Source organism: Astatotilapia calliptera, chromosome 18, assembly GCF_964374335.1.
Source record: "Astatotilapia calliptera chromosome 18, fAstCal68.1, whole genome shotgun sequence".
In the NCBI taxonomy this organism is placed as follows: domain Eukaryota; kingdom Metazoa; phylum Chordata; class Actinopteri; order Cichliformes; family Cichlidae; genus Astatotilapia; species Astatotilapia calliptera.
The window spans coordinates 15771102-15787797 of NC_137439.1; the positions used below are offsets into that span (position 1 = coordinate 15771102).

At 40.4% G+C, this 16696-nt stretch overlaps 1 protein-coding gene across 1 annotated transcript in view; it reads left to right on the forward strand.

Moving 5' to 3' along the window:
- egfra (epidermal growth factor receptor a (erythroblastic leukemia viral (v-erb-b) oncogene homolog, avian)) overlaps positions 1–16696 on the forward strand; it is a 43841-nt gene that overhangs the window by 15762 nt on the left and 11383 nt on the right. The window contains exons 2-19 of the mRNA XM_026148792.2: positions 5088–5239; positions 6867–7053; positions 7174–7299; positions 7394–7462; positions 7674–7792; positions 8549–8690; positions 9641–9757; positions 10965–11091; positions 11178–11251; positions 11334–11421; positions 11537–11736; positions 11900–12032; positions 12445–12535; positions 13086–13243; positions 14849–14887; positions 15021–15165; positions 15273–15395; positions 16053–16151. Coding sequence (XP_026004577.1) covers positions 5088–5239; positions 6867–7053; positions 7174–7299; positions 7394–7462; positions 7674–7792; positions 8549–8690; positions 9641–9757; positions 10965–11091; positions 11178–11251; positions 11334–11421; positions 11537–11736; positions 11900–12032; positions 12445–12535; positions 13086–13243; positions 14849–14887; positions 15021–15165; positions 15273–15395; positions 16053–16151 — 2189 coding nt within the window. The remainder of the gene's footprint in view (positions 1–5087; positions 5240–6866; positions 7054–7173; positions 7300–7393; positions 7463–7673; positions 7793–8548; positions 8691–9640; positions 9758–10964; positions 11092–11177; positions 11252–11333; positions 11422–11536; positions 11737–11899; positions 12033–12444; positions 12536–13085; positions 13244–14848; positions 14888–15020; positions 15166–15272; positions 15396–16052; positions 16152–16696) is intronic.

A 16696-nucleotide genomic window follows, 5' to 3' on the forward strand; every position in this document is an offset into this window, starting at 1 on the left:
ATATAACCACACTACCGACGGACAAGTGCCTGTTTTTATGCGTTGTCTTAGCAACAACGACGGTAAAACCATCGCATGTCCGCTTGTTTATTTTCCACATAAACCTTTCACAATAAAGCTCAAGATCCTGTTGAGACTTTTCAAAATAAACGGAATCACGTGAAAAAGTATGCAGAGTGTTTACAGATGAAAAGCAAAAAAGAGCCGTCAGGTGCTAAAAAATAAACCTTAGACTCAAACGTTAGAACAGGCTTTTCCCCGCAGCACGCGGTGTAATAAATACTCACAAAGAAAACGGCGGCCTTTACAACTTATGTCTAAAAATGTATAGTATCGTGCATCGGTTAAAACACTCGACTCCAGCTACACGACGCCCAGCTGGAAACACTTCACGCAAGTCGAGCTGCCCGAGATTCACAGAATTTACAGAAAATGTTAAATTTGTGTGATTTATATCGTTATCGGGACGATAGATGTTTTATATCGGGATATAAGATTTTGGTCATATCGCACAGCCCTACCCTTTAGTTCATGTGTCATTTTAAAGATTTTTAAAGGAAAAGTGCAAGATTTGGAGCTCAGCAAACATTATTTACCAGGATAGAGAGTGTTGATGTTCTAATGTAACCCCTACATCAGAAAACAAATGTGCATTCGCCAAAACGTTGACCCATTCCTTTGAGTCCTCAGTCATACAGGCCTAGAAACCGATCAGCAACCACCAGCTGCTAATGAAAAATGTGTATTCCCCGAATGGTTGGCTAATGGTAGCTGGAGGTTGATGGTGTTGCAGGAAAAGCCTCCTTGTGATTGCTTTGGTTGTTAGCAGGTTGCCTGTAGTTTTCAAGGAATCTGCTCATGCGAACTAGTCATTGAGCCTTAGTGGAACTTGAAAAAGTATGACACAATCCAAAACCTGAGACGTTCGCCTTCACAGTAAAACTTACACATTTTACCGCTACAGCTAACCTATTTCAAAAGGTGCAAGGGAAACGGTGTTTGTGATTTCACAGTTTTGTTACCACGCTATGAGATTGAATGCAAAGCGGTCGCAGCAAGGCCTTTGGTGCAGCACATGTACATCTTCACCTAGCAACTGCTAGCGGCCTCCAGCAACACACACACATTTTTCTTTGACAGCTTTAAGCTGACAGGTGAGTCATAAAAACTAGCACCAGTATAGTTTTTATAGAGACAGGAATTAGTTATAAAAGCCCAAAATGTTTTTCTTTGTTTTCACTAGGCAGAAAACATGTTTATTTGTGCTTTAAAGGTGGGCATTTTAATGCTTGGACCTGTGAAATGGACTCATTTCTGAAGCCAGCCTCAAGAGGCCGAGGGAGGAATTGCAGTTTTTGGCACTTTTGCCTTGACTTCATTTTTCAATGCTGGATGTTGCAGCTCATATTTATGCTTTACAGACATTCAGTCTCAATTCTCTCCAGCCCAATTTCCAGGATTACTAGTTTGCCTACTCGAACATTGACTTGAAATCTCAAGAGGAGCGCATTTGACTAATTTAATAGAGCACCTGTCGTAAAAACAAAAACCAAAAAAACAGAAATCTTTTCTAAATCTGTCATCAAAAAATGTTGAAAAAATATAAAAGATGTTGTTCTTTATTAGGCAAATAACAAACCAAAGTCACCTATATTTGAGCTGGCACACAGGACTTCTCTGAGAAGTAAAAAATGAACAGAACATTCAACTGCAAATATACGTTTTCTCTTCAGGAATCCATTACTTGTGTGGTGTATTTTCAGCTTTTTTGCAAAACAGTAAAATTAAAGATTCATGCATAACAACAATAATTGCACTTTAGCATAGCATTTTGATTAAAGACGGCTTGCACACACTGATTTATTACAGCAACACAGCAAACAAGAGCAACCAGAGAGCACAACTTCCCCTGAAGGGCAAGGGCCATAGCCTACTAAAACTCTGGTGTTTTATGATGTTTTTATTACAACATGCTGACATCAGCCTTTTGTATACAACACGCTGATGACTGAGCTTTGACCATGACCTTAAAGTATTACATATTAAAATGGTGTATTTTATTATCTTTATCCATATGATTGAAGCAGGATTGGCAGAATTTCTTTGGCTTCCAGAAGCTGAAAAAATTAAAGATTTTAAGATATATTCATGTTGTGTGTGCTAAGCTGCGAACAAACAGACAGACAGACAACCGATTAACCCCCTTTGGGGGAAGAAGGACTTTGGTCATTACCAATACTGTTTATTTATTGTTGTTTTGTATGTGTGTATGTATGAATGGTGAACCAAAGACAATTTTCCATTGATCGGGTTAATAAAGTTATTCTATTCTGTATTCTCTTTGTAAATGTTTATTAAAGACATAATGAGATAATTATCTCAAATACTAAACAATGGTTTCTTTTTTATGTAGTGGTGCAGATGCCATAGCCTCCAGAAACAGATATGTGCCCGCACACCTTCGACTTCCAGCACTAGTTCCCAAGTAAACATCAAAACATGCGACTGGACGTTTCTGCAAGTTTAGATGACTCGTGATCGGGTTTATCAGGTCCTTTGTCATTCTCTGACTGGGTGCTGATCAACGGAGCTCAATCCAGCTTGTGCCGCTTAGAGTGTTGCACACTTGCATATATGCTAGTGCACACACCCGCACACTCATGCCGTACCACTCCCTGCACCTACCTCCTGGACGTTTTGTGACGACAGTACAGCTGGAATGAGTGAAGCAATCTGCAATTAGTCTTTGTCACAGTATCAGTTACATCATAAGAAACCCCACCCTTAACCTTGCATTATAGCAGGCTGCAGACAGTAGGTTACATTTCAGAATCAACGGTTTATGGACTAAAAAAGCAACTAAACAGGTTCCTGTCATTTCCAGTCTGCGTGTTCATTTCCTCACTAGCAACAGTTTGTCTCTTTCAGAGCGAAGGTAGCTTACCACGTCTGCAAACTTTTATTGTAAATGTGATTCAACATGAGTCATTTTCACTTGGAGAAGGTTCCCAGGTTAAAGTCTAACACAAATTATTCCCAGCACAATTATAGAGCACTCTTTCAGATTTTAACAATTATGTCCCACAGCTTGACCTCATTTGTTTTTTCTTTTGTTGCTCCTGGAAGTCCATTTATGGTCATAGAATATCAGATCATTTACCACCTGCAAGAGAGTTGTGAAATCACCAAGTGGACAAGGAGAACCTTTACTGTGGCTGTGTGCCTGCTTGCTCGGCCAATTGGCTGTTTGCTTTACTTCCTTGTTTGGCACTCAAGGTCTGATCTTCCCTTGGAGGAGATTTGTTGAACCATCAGCCTCACCTGTCTTTTTCCACCTTCACTGCTCATAACTCAAAAAGGGAGCAGGCTGCTTATATATAACTGGGAGATATGCATGTATATATACTCTAAGTGATTGTCTCTGTTTGCAAAATAGCATTCACGATGTTCAGATCAGGTTTATTAATATTCACAGCTGCAAAAACCCGACAACCTTTTGTTTATTACAGTTTGGTTTTCACAATCTGAGTAATAATTAGAGGGCTAATTACAACTCACGTGGCTCTTCTAATTAAAACTGTCAGCTTGCTTTTGCTCATCTGCCTCTGTTACTCTGGTGTTGGGCTGCTGGACTGCAGGGTTCATGTCAGGGAGAACCCTCAGGGACCAGCTAATGAGGAGGAAGAAGAGGGAGGGCGGTTGACAGCTGTTTGTGCCTAATTCTCACTGATTAGCTTCCTTTTGCGCTTATTGTGTATGAACCCAGCACAACATCATAAGTAAAACACACAGTGCGATTGAAAAACGCAGTTTTATCCTTTGATACCAGTTGAGAAACCCTGTTCTTTTCCCTCAGTGATGTGAATCACATGTGTCTTGGTTAGCACAACTGCATGAGCTGTTATGTGTTGTGAGGTGTGTCTGAGAAATCGGACCAAGTTGTTTGGCTTTCTTTTGTCAAGAGCAGGCATGTTTGGGAATGTGCTTTAGGGATTACGCCAGCACCGCAATTTCTAATAATCACGAGGAGGAATATTTTGTTTTTCAGAGTTAATTGCTCAAGTGAACCCATCATTTAAATCTCAATCAATTACTTGCTTATTATGCGTGCATACACTGTATGTGTGTGTGTGCGTGTGTGTGTGTGTGTGTGTGTGTGTTAAAAAGCTGTTGCGGTGATTAACTGATGGCTCTCTCTTCATTGCCAGTCAGAACCTGTTTGACCAGCTTGGGGCCTAAACATGCATAAGAGAAGATGAGCTGTTCTAAATAAAATCCATTCATTCATTAAAACAAAAAAAAAGAGCCTCCCTGTTTGTTGCACTACCTTCCTTATTCACTCATTGTATTACGTAACATTAAATAGGCGAATTTATCAGCCCATAGTTGTTCTCTGGGAGCTGAAAACTCAGAGAGCATTCATTTATCAACATTGTTTAAGCACTAAATTGTCATTTCGTCATGTCATGAATCCTGCGATTGAGTCAAATATGGTTAAACTAGAAATTAGACTTTTAATTTTGAGATGTAGACATGTGAATCTCCTCTCCAAAAAAACAAAAACCTACAACTGTCATGGAATTTGTGACACACCAGAACTTTTCTGGAGAATACCACAATGGGTTGGACTTACTGGTCACAGGGATTGTTTTAACCAGCCTTCATACAAGTGGAAAGATTGAGACCTTTGCCAGCATAAAAACACGCAGCTGACTTTGACTCGCGGGCCAGAACTTAACTCGTCACTGAGATTTGATTTTGTTGCAGATGCAGCCCAGATCTGTTATTTTCACATGAAAGCATGCCAAGTTATGACTGCACAGACTAAATTCTCCAACAGAGATACACACACACACACACACACACACACACACACACACACACACACACACACACACACACACACACAGAAAGTCATAAACGGAGCCAGCATGTTGCATAAGCAGGGAATGTTTCTGTTTCTGACTGATTGCACTGTGGGCCTTGGTTTAAATACTTTGGTGACTCTCCACTGCAATTCCACATGATTTACAATCTGAATCTTTTAACATTTAAATGAAACAATGATGAATTCTCCTTTCTTGCAGTGTGCCAAGGTGTAACCAATCGTTTAAACCTTTTGGGAACTAAAGAGGACCACTACAGGAACATGGTGAAGACCTACAGCAACTGCACCGTAGTCTTGGAGAACCTGGAGATCACACACATGGAGGATCACCGTGACCTGTCCTTCCTCCGGGTAAAAGCCGCACTTTGTTAGGAGTTGAGGATAAGCATGTATATAGCAGATTAGAGAAAGAGTGCGATTAAAAGTTGTCCAAGCCCCTTATACTGGATGTGTGTAGCCTCTTGCATCGCTTCAGTTCAGATAATTAAAATCAGTGGAGAGTGAATAGGTATGATGATTCGGTGTATTTATAATGCTGTGGATGGAGCTTTGCTTAAGGTTGTATAGGGGTTTGCACACTGGGCACACACACTCTCATGAAGGGTTGCACACACAAAGACAGAAAAGCATACAGTCAGCAGATATTATTCAGAGGTTTTAAGGCTTTATTTCCACTGATATTAAGAGGAAGTGTCTTAAATGAGTCCTATTTTTTCATCCTTACTTTTCTCTCTCATCACTTTGGACCTGCCCAGCGTCCACAGTTCAGATTAGCCCATCTCTATTGTGGCTCTGTGTATTACCTATTGAGCAACATACTGTACATACTGTGCTAACCATTCTACTGGTGGGCTGTCTGTAGCCCTAGAGGTAGACCTGAGGCAATATAGTTTGGCTGAAAGTTTTATGATTCAGTGCCATCGACACATGTTTTTGGCTTGTGAGCACATCTGTCTATTTCTTATGTATTTGATATGTGAAGAGCGCGTCGAAGGAATCCTTTACATGAAATATCTCAAGAAAGATGTCAAAAATAAAGGTCACCCTGACTTCATGAAACACATTATTTTGCCATAACTTAAGCATTCATATGCTATTGATGACCGCTTTTCACCAGAATAGTACAGAATAGAATTAAAGGGATGACATATAAAGTGAAACTTGACTGGTTAGCAAATACAAACAACTGTGAGTCTTATTCTAGTTGGACAGAAAACCCGATTTGATTTATAAGATTTGACATTGTGGAGTTAACCATACATCTCATAGCTTTTATTTATATTTTCTTATTTTTAGCGTCCATCACATACACTGTATGAACAAAAGTATTTGGGCCACACCTCTTAATCTTTGAACCCAAGTGTTTTCAGTCCCATTGCAACAGGCGTGTAAAATCGAACGCCTACCAATGCAGTCTGCATTTACAAACATTTGTGAAAGAATGGGGAAAGAAAAGACTGAATTTGACTTTGGTGCTATTTTAGGATCCCACTGTTGCATCAAGTCAGTTTGTGAAATTTATTCCACCATCAACTCTATGTGCTGTTATTGGAAAGTGAAACTCAGCCTGAAAGTGGCAAGTTACCAGTCACCAGTACCTGAGGAGCACGGTGTGCAAAAGTCACCAACACTCTGCCAGAGGAGGTTTAAACATCCTCTGGTATTAACATCAGCACAAAACCTGTGTGCTGGGAGCTTCATGGTATTTTTCAGTGTCTAAGCAGCTCATTTAGGTGATATGTGTAGGTGTCCCTGTGCTTCTGAACATTAATTTACACACCTCTATCAGACAAACTGAATGTGACTCTAGCACAATAAAAATAGGATTAATCTTTGTCTACCAGTGTTATGGACCACCAGTTTCACAGTTTTCTCTTAAAATATTAATGTAAATGTATATAAATGCAGGTCGTTCAGAAAATACAAAAGTTTTTGTTTTTTTAATTCAAAAATGAAGTTTGTCTTTTTTTCGTTCCAGTCAATCAAAGAAGTTGGTGGCTACGTCCTGATCGCCCTCAATACAGTATCCAGGATTCCTCTGGAGAACCTGCGCATCATTCGAGGCCATTCTCTCTATGATGGAAGTTTTGCTCTTTCTGTGATTTCCAATTATAACAAATCTACAAATAAGGGCACCGATCAGATTCTTCTGACCAGCCTGACAGGTAGGTTAACCCCTAAATATAATCATGTTTTATATGACACTCAGTATTATTACAAACTATGTAAATATTCCAACGTGTGCATGTTTGCGTAGTAGTTCATATGAAGTTTTCTTTTTGCAGAAATTCTTAAAGGAGGAGTAAAATTTTTGACCAACCAGCTTTGCAATGTGGAAACAATCCAGTGGTCTGATATTGTTAATGTTGGAAACATCAGCATTGATCCAACTCCTAGCAAAAACAAAAATTGTAAGTATTACTTTACACCAGAAGACAGAGATATAATTTGTTGTGAGTTAAAAGGTTTTTAATTTGGTGCTTCGCAATGTTTCTTTTTCAACAGGTGGAAAATGTGACTCAGGCTGTTTCAATGGCTCATGTTGGGCACCTGGTCCTGAAAACTGTCAGACTTGTAAGCACTGTTTTATTAATTGTTAGCTTATTTACTGCAAACAAGAGCAAGGTAAAACAAATCTGTGCGCACAATCCTCCAATTTTTCATAATTTGAACATGTTTAAAGTACTGTAATGCACGGTGATGATAGGGCATCAGAATCAAAAGAAGAACAAATTCATTCCTGGGCTTGGACACTCCACTCAACTTCTGCTGCTCTCATCTCCAGTGACAAAGCTGAACTGTGCCCAGCAGTGCTCCAAGAGGTGCAAAGGACCTTCACCGAGTGACTGTTGCAATGAGCATTGTGCCGCGGGGTGCACGGGACCCAGAGCTGAAGACTGTCTGGTGAGACAAAGGCACTTTTAATGTTACTGTGTGATATCATACAAACATGTGACCAAGGCCTGTGTTCACCAGCTAATGTTTTAGTTATGCCTTGCTAATATAGGTCGGATCCCCTTTTGTCTTAAATGACCTTAATTATTCATGCCATTGATTTTACAAGGTACTAGAAACTTTCTTCAGAGATTTTGGTTCATGCTGACATGATAGCATCACACACATTTTGCGACACAAAATCTTCTTTTGTCCAATTTTGGTGAACCTTGTTTGAATTGTACCCTAATTTTCCTGTTTTTAGCTAATAGGAGCAGCCATTAGTGCCACGTGATTGGTTGATTAGATATTTGCATTAACAAGAAATGGAACAGGTGTACCTGGTGAGTGTAAGACTCCCAGTCAAACAGAAACCAACACAAAGACACCAAAACTAATAAAAAACTGTTCCTAAGTGCAACACTACACTACGTAATTCTGCTACTCTGTAGGTTCCTGAAGAAGACCTTCCAACAGAATAAAGCTCTCACTCTCAGACATCTGTTTTTATCATCCGAAGTTTGTTATTGGTTTCAGTAGAGATGAGATGTGGAGCGTCTGATTAGATCTTGCACTTGGCAGTGCCTTGAATAACAGCGTCTGTTCTGCCTCTCTGTGCAGCTATGAGTATTAAGCCAAGGCTGTGATAAAGGAATGCAGTGTTATCATTAGTGCGGGGCTCTGTTTTGGTCCCAGTGTGCTAGATGACGCTTGTTTGTGCTGCAGGCCTGTCGGGACTTCCAGGATGATGGGGTGTGTAAGGACTCCTGCCCAGGCCTTCATCGTTACGACCCCAACCTGCACCAGCTGGTTCCTAATCCGCATGGAAAGTACAGCTTCGGGGCCACCTGTGTCAAAAGCTGCCCACGTAAGGCCGGCTTTAACCAGATAAATTTTTAGGTTTTTTTTATTTTAGGTTTTTTTTGCCAATTTCAGTTAAACTTTTAATCCTGCTAGACAGATATATTACATTAGCCTACATTGATGCGTGCATTGTAGCTATGTCTCGACAGTCAAGATAAATAAAAGTAAAATAATGGGTCCCAATCGGCAGTATGAAGCTCATCATGCATGATTACACTTTTGTTCCATATTGCGGCATGCTGACTTGCAGAACAGTTGCCCAGGTTGTCCTTCAGGGTGGTTAGACATTCAGTCGTGACAGTTTGTCCAAGTTTAATTTTAAACTGTATAAACAAGAAAAGCAAATGATTGAGAGTGTGTTAATGCAACAACTGCGTTTTATCATTTTAACTTGCACAGGTGTGTCCCTGTATTTCTGTGTTTATATTCTGTCATCATTATGCATTAGAATAGAGAATAGAATAGAATAATCCTTTTATTGTCCTACAAGGGGAAATTTGGTTGTAACAGCAGCAAGAAAAAAACACATATACAAACAAACAGGACACAGGAAACAGAACAGAAACATACACCTTTTTTTTACATATTTACATCAAGGACAATAGTTACCAAAAGCAGAGTACTGTACAGTTATTAAAATTAAATATGTATATAAACAAACATGTTCAAATGTGTTTGTTGGGAGCGGTTTTGATTGTACAATCTGACAGCTGCAGGGCGGAAACGCTCCTTCATGCATCTAGGATGCAGCAGTCTGTCACTGAAGGAGCTCTGCAGTTCAGCAACATTGCTAGTTAAGCTGCTGTATAACTAATAAAAGATTATTTGCTACAAAAAAGCTTTTTCCCCCCAGATATTTTAATATGATTTTAAGATGATTTAAGATCCATCTAGTGCACATGAATATGAGATTATCAGCAGCAGCAGCAGCTTATATTTTGCATATTCTTCCAGGTAATTATATTATTTCTGATTACGGCGCATGTGTGCGGACGTGCAACGATAACACATATGAGGTGGAGGTAGGAGGAATCAGGAAGTGCGCCAAGTGTGACGGGCTGTGTCCAAAAGGTAAGAAGATAAGCTGTTACTGTGCAATCTGGACAAATATTTCTCACCGTGTACAAAAAACAAACTGTTTGTAGCTACGCTAAGAACAATTTCTTATTATGTTGTTTTCACAGAGGTTAAGCTGTAAAATGTAAATACGACAGAATGCAGTAATTTGTAAATAATTTAACCCTTTTTAATTGAAAAGAGTGAAGGAAAACAAATGTTTCATTGTTTTTAACTTGATGCAAACGTCTTCAAAAAGTTGGGACGGGAGCATGTTTACCACACTGTACGTTCTAATGGAAATGTATATAACTCCTGCCAAGTTGAATCTTTATAATGAATGCACATTAGACACATGCACTAAATGCACATATGATTTCGATTTCAAAGACATGTCACTCATCCTTAAGCTATTTCTGTTTGGTTTTATATTCAGAGGAACACAGATACAACTGAACAACATTTTTATTAAACTCAGTCATTTTAAGGCATTTTAAACAACTGAGATGATTTTTTTTTAAGCAAATGGTATTGTTTTGGTGAAAACTCATAGGCCAGATTTTATGCACCGACTTGTTAAAATGTATGTAACTCCTGAATCTTTATGATGAATGAATGCATATTAGACACATGCTCTAAATGCACATAAGATTTCGATTTCAAAGACATGTCATGCATCCTACGTATATTCAGAGGAATTTTAAACAACTGAGATGAATAAAAAAGCAAATATTATTGATTTGGTGAAAATTTATAGGCTATATTTTATGCACTGACTCACTTCATTAGGTGTGGCTTATGTTCAAGATGACCTGCTGAGGTGAGCATCAGAATGGGCAAGATTTTAGTGACTTTGATTGCACCAGACGGGTTGCTCTGAGTATTTCAGAAACTGCTGATCCACAGAGAAAATACCCAGTTAGCTGCAGATCTCTATGCAATTAATGCTGCCGCTGACCATGTCTTCCCCTTGACCACAGTGTTCCCATCTTCTGATGGTTGCTTCTAGCGAGATAATATTTCACATCACAAAACTGAAATTATCTGAAATTGGATTCTTGAACATTTTGAGTTCGCTGTACTGAAATGACAAATCGGGAATAACTGTGTGATGCTATCACATTAATATGGACCAAAATCTATGAGAAACTATTATTAAACTATTATGATTATTTTTTATTGTTATTAACTACCGTAGTATTTTTTTTAATGTTTTTTTTAGTGTGTAATGGACTTGGAACAGGAGACTTGGTTCACACTCTGTCTATCAATGCCACAAACATCGGCTCCTTTGAAAACTGCACCAAAATCAATGGAAACATCGACATCATCCACACATCAATTAATGGGTAAGTCTGGGCTATGACTAGCATTGCTGCCTTTGTGCTCGATCACCTTTATCAGCAGTCAGTACGGTGTATTTTCTCATTTTCAGGGATCAATACACCAAAACACCAAAGATGGATCCTGCCCAGCTTAATGTGTTTAAGACAGTTAAAGAAATTACTGGTAAGACTGCGTAAGGGCTGAGTCATGCATCTAAATGCGTGCATCTAAACAGTTTTAAGGTTAACAAACCTTGTTGCTTCAGGGTACCTGTGGATTCAAACGTGGCCAAATACCATGAGCTCACTGAGTCCTTTTGAGAATCTGGAGGTCGTTCGGGGGAGAACTAAACGGTATGTTCCTTGTAAAGACCCCCTGTTGATTCAAACCGCAGTGTTATTCAACCCATCACAAAATGTTTTCTTTTTTCTTCTTCTTCTTATTTTGTTCTCGTTTCCCATTTGGTAGCGGAAGCCGCAGTTTGGTTGTGGCTGGTCTACATATCACCCACCTGGGCCTGAGGTCCCTCAGAGAAATCAGTGATGGAGATGTGTTTGTCTCTAAGAACTCTGAACTCTGTTACACCGATGCAAAGCACTGGCAGAAGCTTTTCAAATCACCACACCAAACTGTTAATATAGAGGGCAATGCCAACGCTGCCACCTGCGGTAAATTCTGTTTGTCTCACACCGGCTTCAGTCGGATCTTTGCTGTTGTTGTTGCTTTTGATTATGCGCTGCACGAGTAAGATTTAATTACAGGATCTTAATTTCAAAATTGGATAATTATGCAGGAAAGAGCTCTCGCTGAGATTGTGTGTTTGGGTTTCAGCTCTGAGAAACGACACTTGCGACAAGAAGTGCACGGCGGACGGCTGCTGGGGTCCGGGCCCCAGTATGTGCATTTTGTGCCGCGACTACAAGCGCGACGGGAGCTGCGTCGACTCCTGCAACATCCTGGAGGGGTGAGGGAGGCATCTCTCTGACTGCCTTTAATAAGCTTTGAAAAACAAACAAGCTAAAAACACAACAGGTCTCCATGCTGTACAGTTCACTCCTTCAGAGTCTATTTTTGTATTTCCAAGACTTTGACGCTACACGATCCTGAGAATTAATTGACAGAAAAAGAAAAGCAGATATGATCCGAAGCATTTTGAAATTCAGTCTCCAGTGGATTTAAGACAAACACTGGAGGCGAAACGACACAGTCGCTCACATCTGTTTATCTTCGGAGACCTCTGTCCAACAAAGAATCTCGACGTGCTTACAGTTTAACTCCTGTCCTCAAAAAAACTTTAAAAATAAAACACATATAATAGTTTCAAACTAGGCATGTCATGCTTTTTATTGTTTGTTTTTTCTTTCTTGTTTTTGCAGAGAGCCGCGCGAGACAGCTGTGAATAAAACCTGCATCAAGTGCCACCCCGAGTGTCAGCACATGAACGGGACCGCAACCTGCAGCGCGCCTGTATGTTTGCCATCAGCAGCTAAACTAATATTACAAAACAAAACACTTTGCAGTTGTGTTAAACAGTTCTGTGAGCGTTGCTTAGAAGAGATTAACATTTGCACAGCGTGAAATCCAATCCAGACACGTTAGTTCTGCGGATTTGTCAGTCAGCAGCAGCTTTGATCGGCTGTAATGCAGCGCAGCCACAAAATGTGCAATCTGGTTGTTTTCTTTTTCTTTTACTTTGATAACTGGGAAATAAACCCTCTAATTATCAAAAACAGAAGCACAACCTGACAAAGAGAGAGTGGGAGGCAGATCTGGGAAACGTATTAAATTACCGCTATTTTATTCAGGCATGATCAGTGCATTAAATCGTCTTTTCACTAGCCTGAACCAAAAAAAATTAAAGATGAAGAAAAGAAAGATCTAACTTGGTTGTATTTGCCAAACATTTGCTTTGAGAAATTATTACTATGAGACAGTGTAGTTTACCAAATATTTATAACTGCTGTCAATAGAGTCGTAAACATAATAAATCTTTATCTTCTTTTTTTTCCACTTTCAGGAGTCTGCTAACTGCACTAAATGTGCTAACTTCAAAGATGGACTGTTCTGCGTGCCCCGCTGTCCCCAAGGCGTGCTGGGGGAGGACGACGCACTAGTGTGGAAATACGCAGATGAACAGAAAGTGTGCCAGCAATGCCACAAAAACTGCACTCAGGGGTAAAAAGCACTGCTCAGCTGACCTGAGAACAGGCACAGGCATTTTCTCTGTTTTGGAAACATTTGTCTGTTGTAACACTGATGCAGAAATGTGCCCCGAGCTTGAAGCGTCTGCTGAGGCGGTTCTTGGACTTCTGATTAAAATCAGACACCCCAAGAGACGAGTTGTTGTTCTAGACTGCAGGACTTTTGTGTGGTTTTGTGTGTTTTTCAATTTAAAACAAACCGATTATGTCTGACTTAATTTCTTCTTCTTTTAAATGCTTTTTGGACCTAGAAGGTTTACAGTCATGTGAGGAGGCTCTCTGTGAAGAACTAAGAACACCTTGTGATGCTGTGGCTTGTATAGGCACCTTCAGCAGCAATAGCAAAAGTATATATAACACCTCAGCTATACCAAAGGAAAATTATCTCATGTCTTATAGTAAATCTTGTTAAACACAAGAATAGAGGCCTCATATGAGTTTTTTAAATAAAGGTTTTTCTGTCTTTGAGCGTATTTTGGTGGAAGACAAAGACCACCTGATTGCTTCAGAGCCCTCATGGCAAAAAGATGGGCTAATTGACAGGGAGTGAGGTACACAAGTCCTCTGGACCTCCTTGGAGACCCATCAGAGACAGTATGAGAAGGTAAACATGGAGAAAACTGAAACATACGGTACCAGATTTTCTGAATACCTGCCAGAATAGATCAAGAAGGAGAATTCACTGATTGGGTGAGCTAGGTCGACTCCCCTCGAGAGCCCCGCAGCAGGTCTACCTTTGATTGTGTTCAAATATGTTTTTGGAGGGTTTTTTAGAGGAAGAGGTATTTTCCAAACAAGCCATACTTAGTCTTTTTCTGATTGTACTATCATGAACTTCACTTTCATGTAGAGTCTGAGATGTAGCTCGTGGAATTTTTTTCCAGTTTCTCTGACCTTGGGGTGAGTTTGCTGGTGTACAATCCTGGGAAGCTTGTGGCATTTTGTTAACACACACCTGAATGCTCCAGAGATTCTCACACTTAGTGGTGATCAGTTAAAGTGCTTTTGATTAGCTGAATTGCTTGAGAGGACTGGATTAGATTCCTGTGAAAAACTTTCCTTTTCAGACAACTATATGTTGTTTTTGCAAGTCTGTAGTACTTTTGAGAACAAAGAAATAATAGCAACAGCAGAACTAAAAGCAGACACAGTTTTCACAATGATAGAGGATCAGTGTTAAGCCCAATGAGTAACTTTGGAAGTCGTCTGAGATACCTTTAAACCACCGAAAGCTGCTGTGTAAATGAGCCTCAGTGACTGTTGCGAAGAAGAATAGGATATGTGTTTCCACAACTGGGTTTAGTAGTTTCATAAATAAACCACTGGACTGCGTGGAAATAAACAGTCCCCAGTTGACCCCAGTGACTGATGCATTGATTGAAAGTATTTAGTTTTGTAGGCATTTTACAGACGATTTTGGTGCTTTATGTGGCAGAAATGAAATCAAGTACGCTGGGAAACATAAGCGTGGCAACAGCATTGGTTTCTGATTGGTTGCAAAGGGTTTTTCATAGGAAAACAATCCCTCTGTGCTGATTTTGTCAGTTGCATTAGACTCTTCGCACTCATTTGTTTACAGGTGCATTGGACCAGGTCTTGAAGGCTGCCACAGCAAAGGGTGAGTAAACACAGCAACACAGATCACCACTTCTTAGGGATAAGTTAACTGAGGTAGATGTGTTAATCACATTTCTGCTGAAACTCACAAACGCACTCTGTTTGACAACCTCCCCCCCCTTCCTGTTTTTCAGCCCCCTTGGTCTTTCCATGGTCGCGGCTGGTGTTGTCGGTGGGCTGCTGGCCGCTCTCATCGCAGGCCTGTCTGTTTTTGTGTTGCTCCGCCGACGCCACATCAAGAGGAAGAGGACCATGCGTAGACTGCTCCAAGAGAGAGAGGTAAGCTGAGTCACCGCGCTTGGAGGAGTACATTAAGATGATGAAGGAAATGTCAGCATTCATTTACAGCTGAGACAATATGCAAGACTGTGATTTCTTCTCTCTAGTTGGTCGAACCCCTCACTCCCAGTGGAGAGGCACCGAACCAGGCTCTGCTGCGGATCCTGAAGGAACCCGAGTTTAAGAAAATCAAGGTGCTGGGATCAGGAGCTTTTGGTACTGTTTACAAGGTAAAAAAACAAAACAAAAAGCGGCACCCTGGAGTTGTTTCTTTTTTCTTATAATTGAACCCCAGTGCTGAGCTTTACTGAATCTGGGTCTCTCTCAGAGCCAGAACCAACACACCGTCAGCGTTTTCACTCATCTGCTACATCTGTTGTCAATTTTTCTGTTATAAAACCACATTTTTAACAAGCCAGATCATGCACGGGTGACTTCAGTCTCACTTTCGGTGCTCGTGTGTTAATTTGGGTTTATGCGTTTATGCAGTGACATTCTGGAAACTCTCCTTCCCTGTGGGGACAAAACACTGGTCTCCTCAAGGTTAACCATTTATTTTAGGGTTCGGTTTTAGGTTAGCGTAACTCTCCAGAGAGAGAGGGAGAGACTGTAGGTCAGCTCGATGTTCTGCTTTGTATTTCTGCCTGTTTGTCGCTTTTTGACCTTCGTAGTGTGGACAGTTTTGCAAAGAATGGACTGCAAGCAGAATACAAATGCACTGTTTACTGTATGTTTGAGAGCAGGTGTAGCTTTGGCTTGCACATGCATGTCAATATTTGTACTTGTACTGCACAGTGTATGCTAACATTTACACATATGCTTGTGCGCTCACTTGATGATTCAGGTCTAATTGCAGCACATAAAATAAAATGCTTGTGTCCATGCAGGGTCTGTGGGTCCCGGAGGGAGAGGACGTGAAAATCCCGGTCGCCATCAAGGTTTTGAGAGAGGCCACGTCCCCTAAAGCAAACAAGGAGATCTTGGATGTAGGTTCACTCATTTTATGTGGTAATTTTTGGTCTCTGTGCTTACCGTAATACTAAATTGGAGCTGAACACAACAGCTCATTTGAAATACTCCCTCCCTGCCTCCTTCTGTTAAGGGCTGGAAATGAAAGTATACATTTTAAAAGTTACAAATGTTACGCACATTTTTTAAGGAATTATCACAATATTTTGACTCAAAACTACATCAGCCTTAAGGAGCGACAGTTGTTGGCTGCTGGTTGTCAAGTTTCCACTAATGTGTCCTATAATCTAGCTAATGGCCACTTTTCCTTGTAATGGAGAACGTGTCTGTTTACATGGCATTCATCTTATGGGACTGCTGGAAATGGGATTAATTCATGGGAAGGCAGCGAGTGGGCGTTGGTGTAATCCAAGGCTGAGGTGTTCTGGAAAGGAATGCAGCGCTGATGCAGTGCCGAGAAAGCAGCCTGTGTTAAATGCATTATGCACACAGACAAATGTGCATCTTGGATCCTGTGATTTTGTGGTTCTGCTGCTCAGTCACTGCACGTCCACTCGCTGTG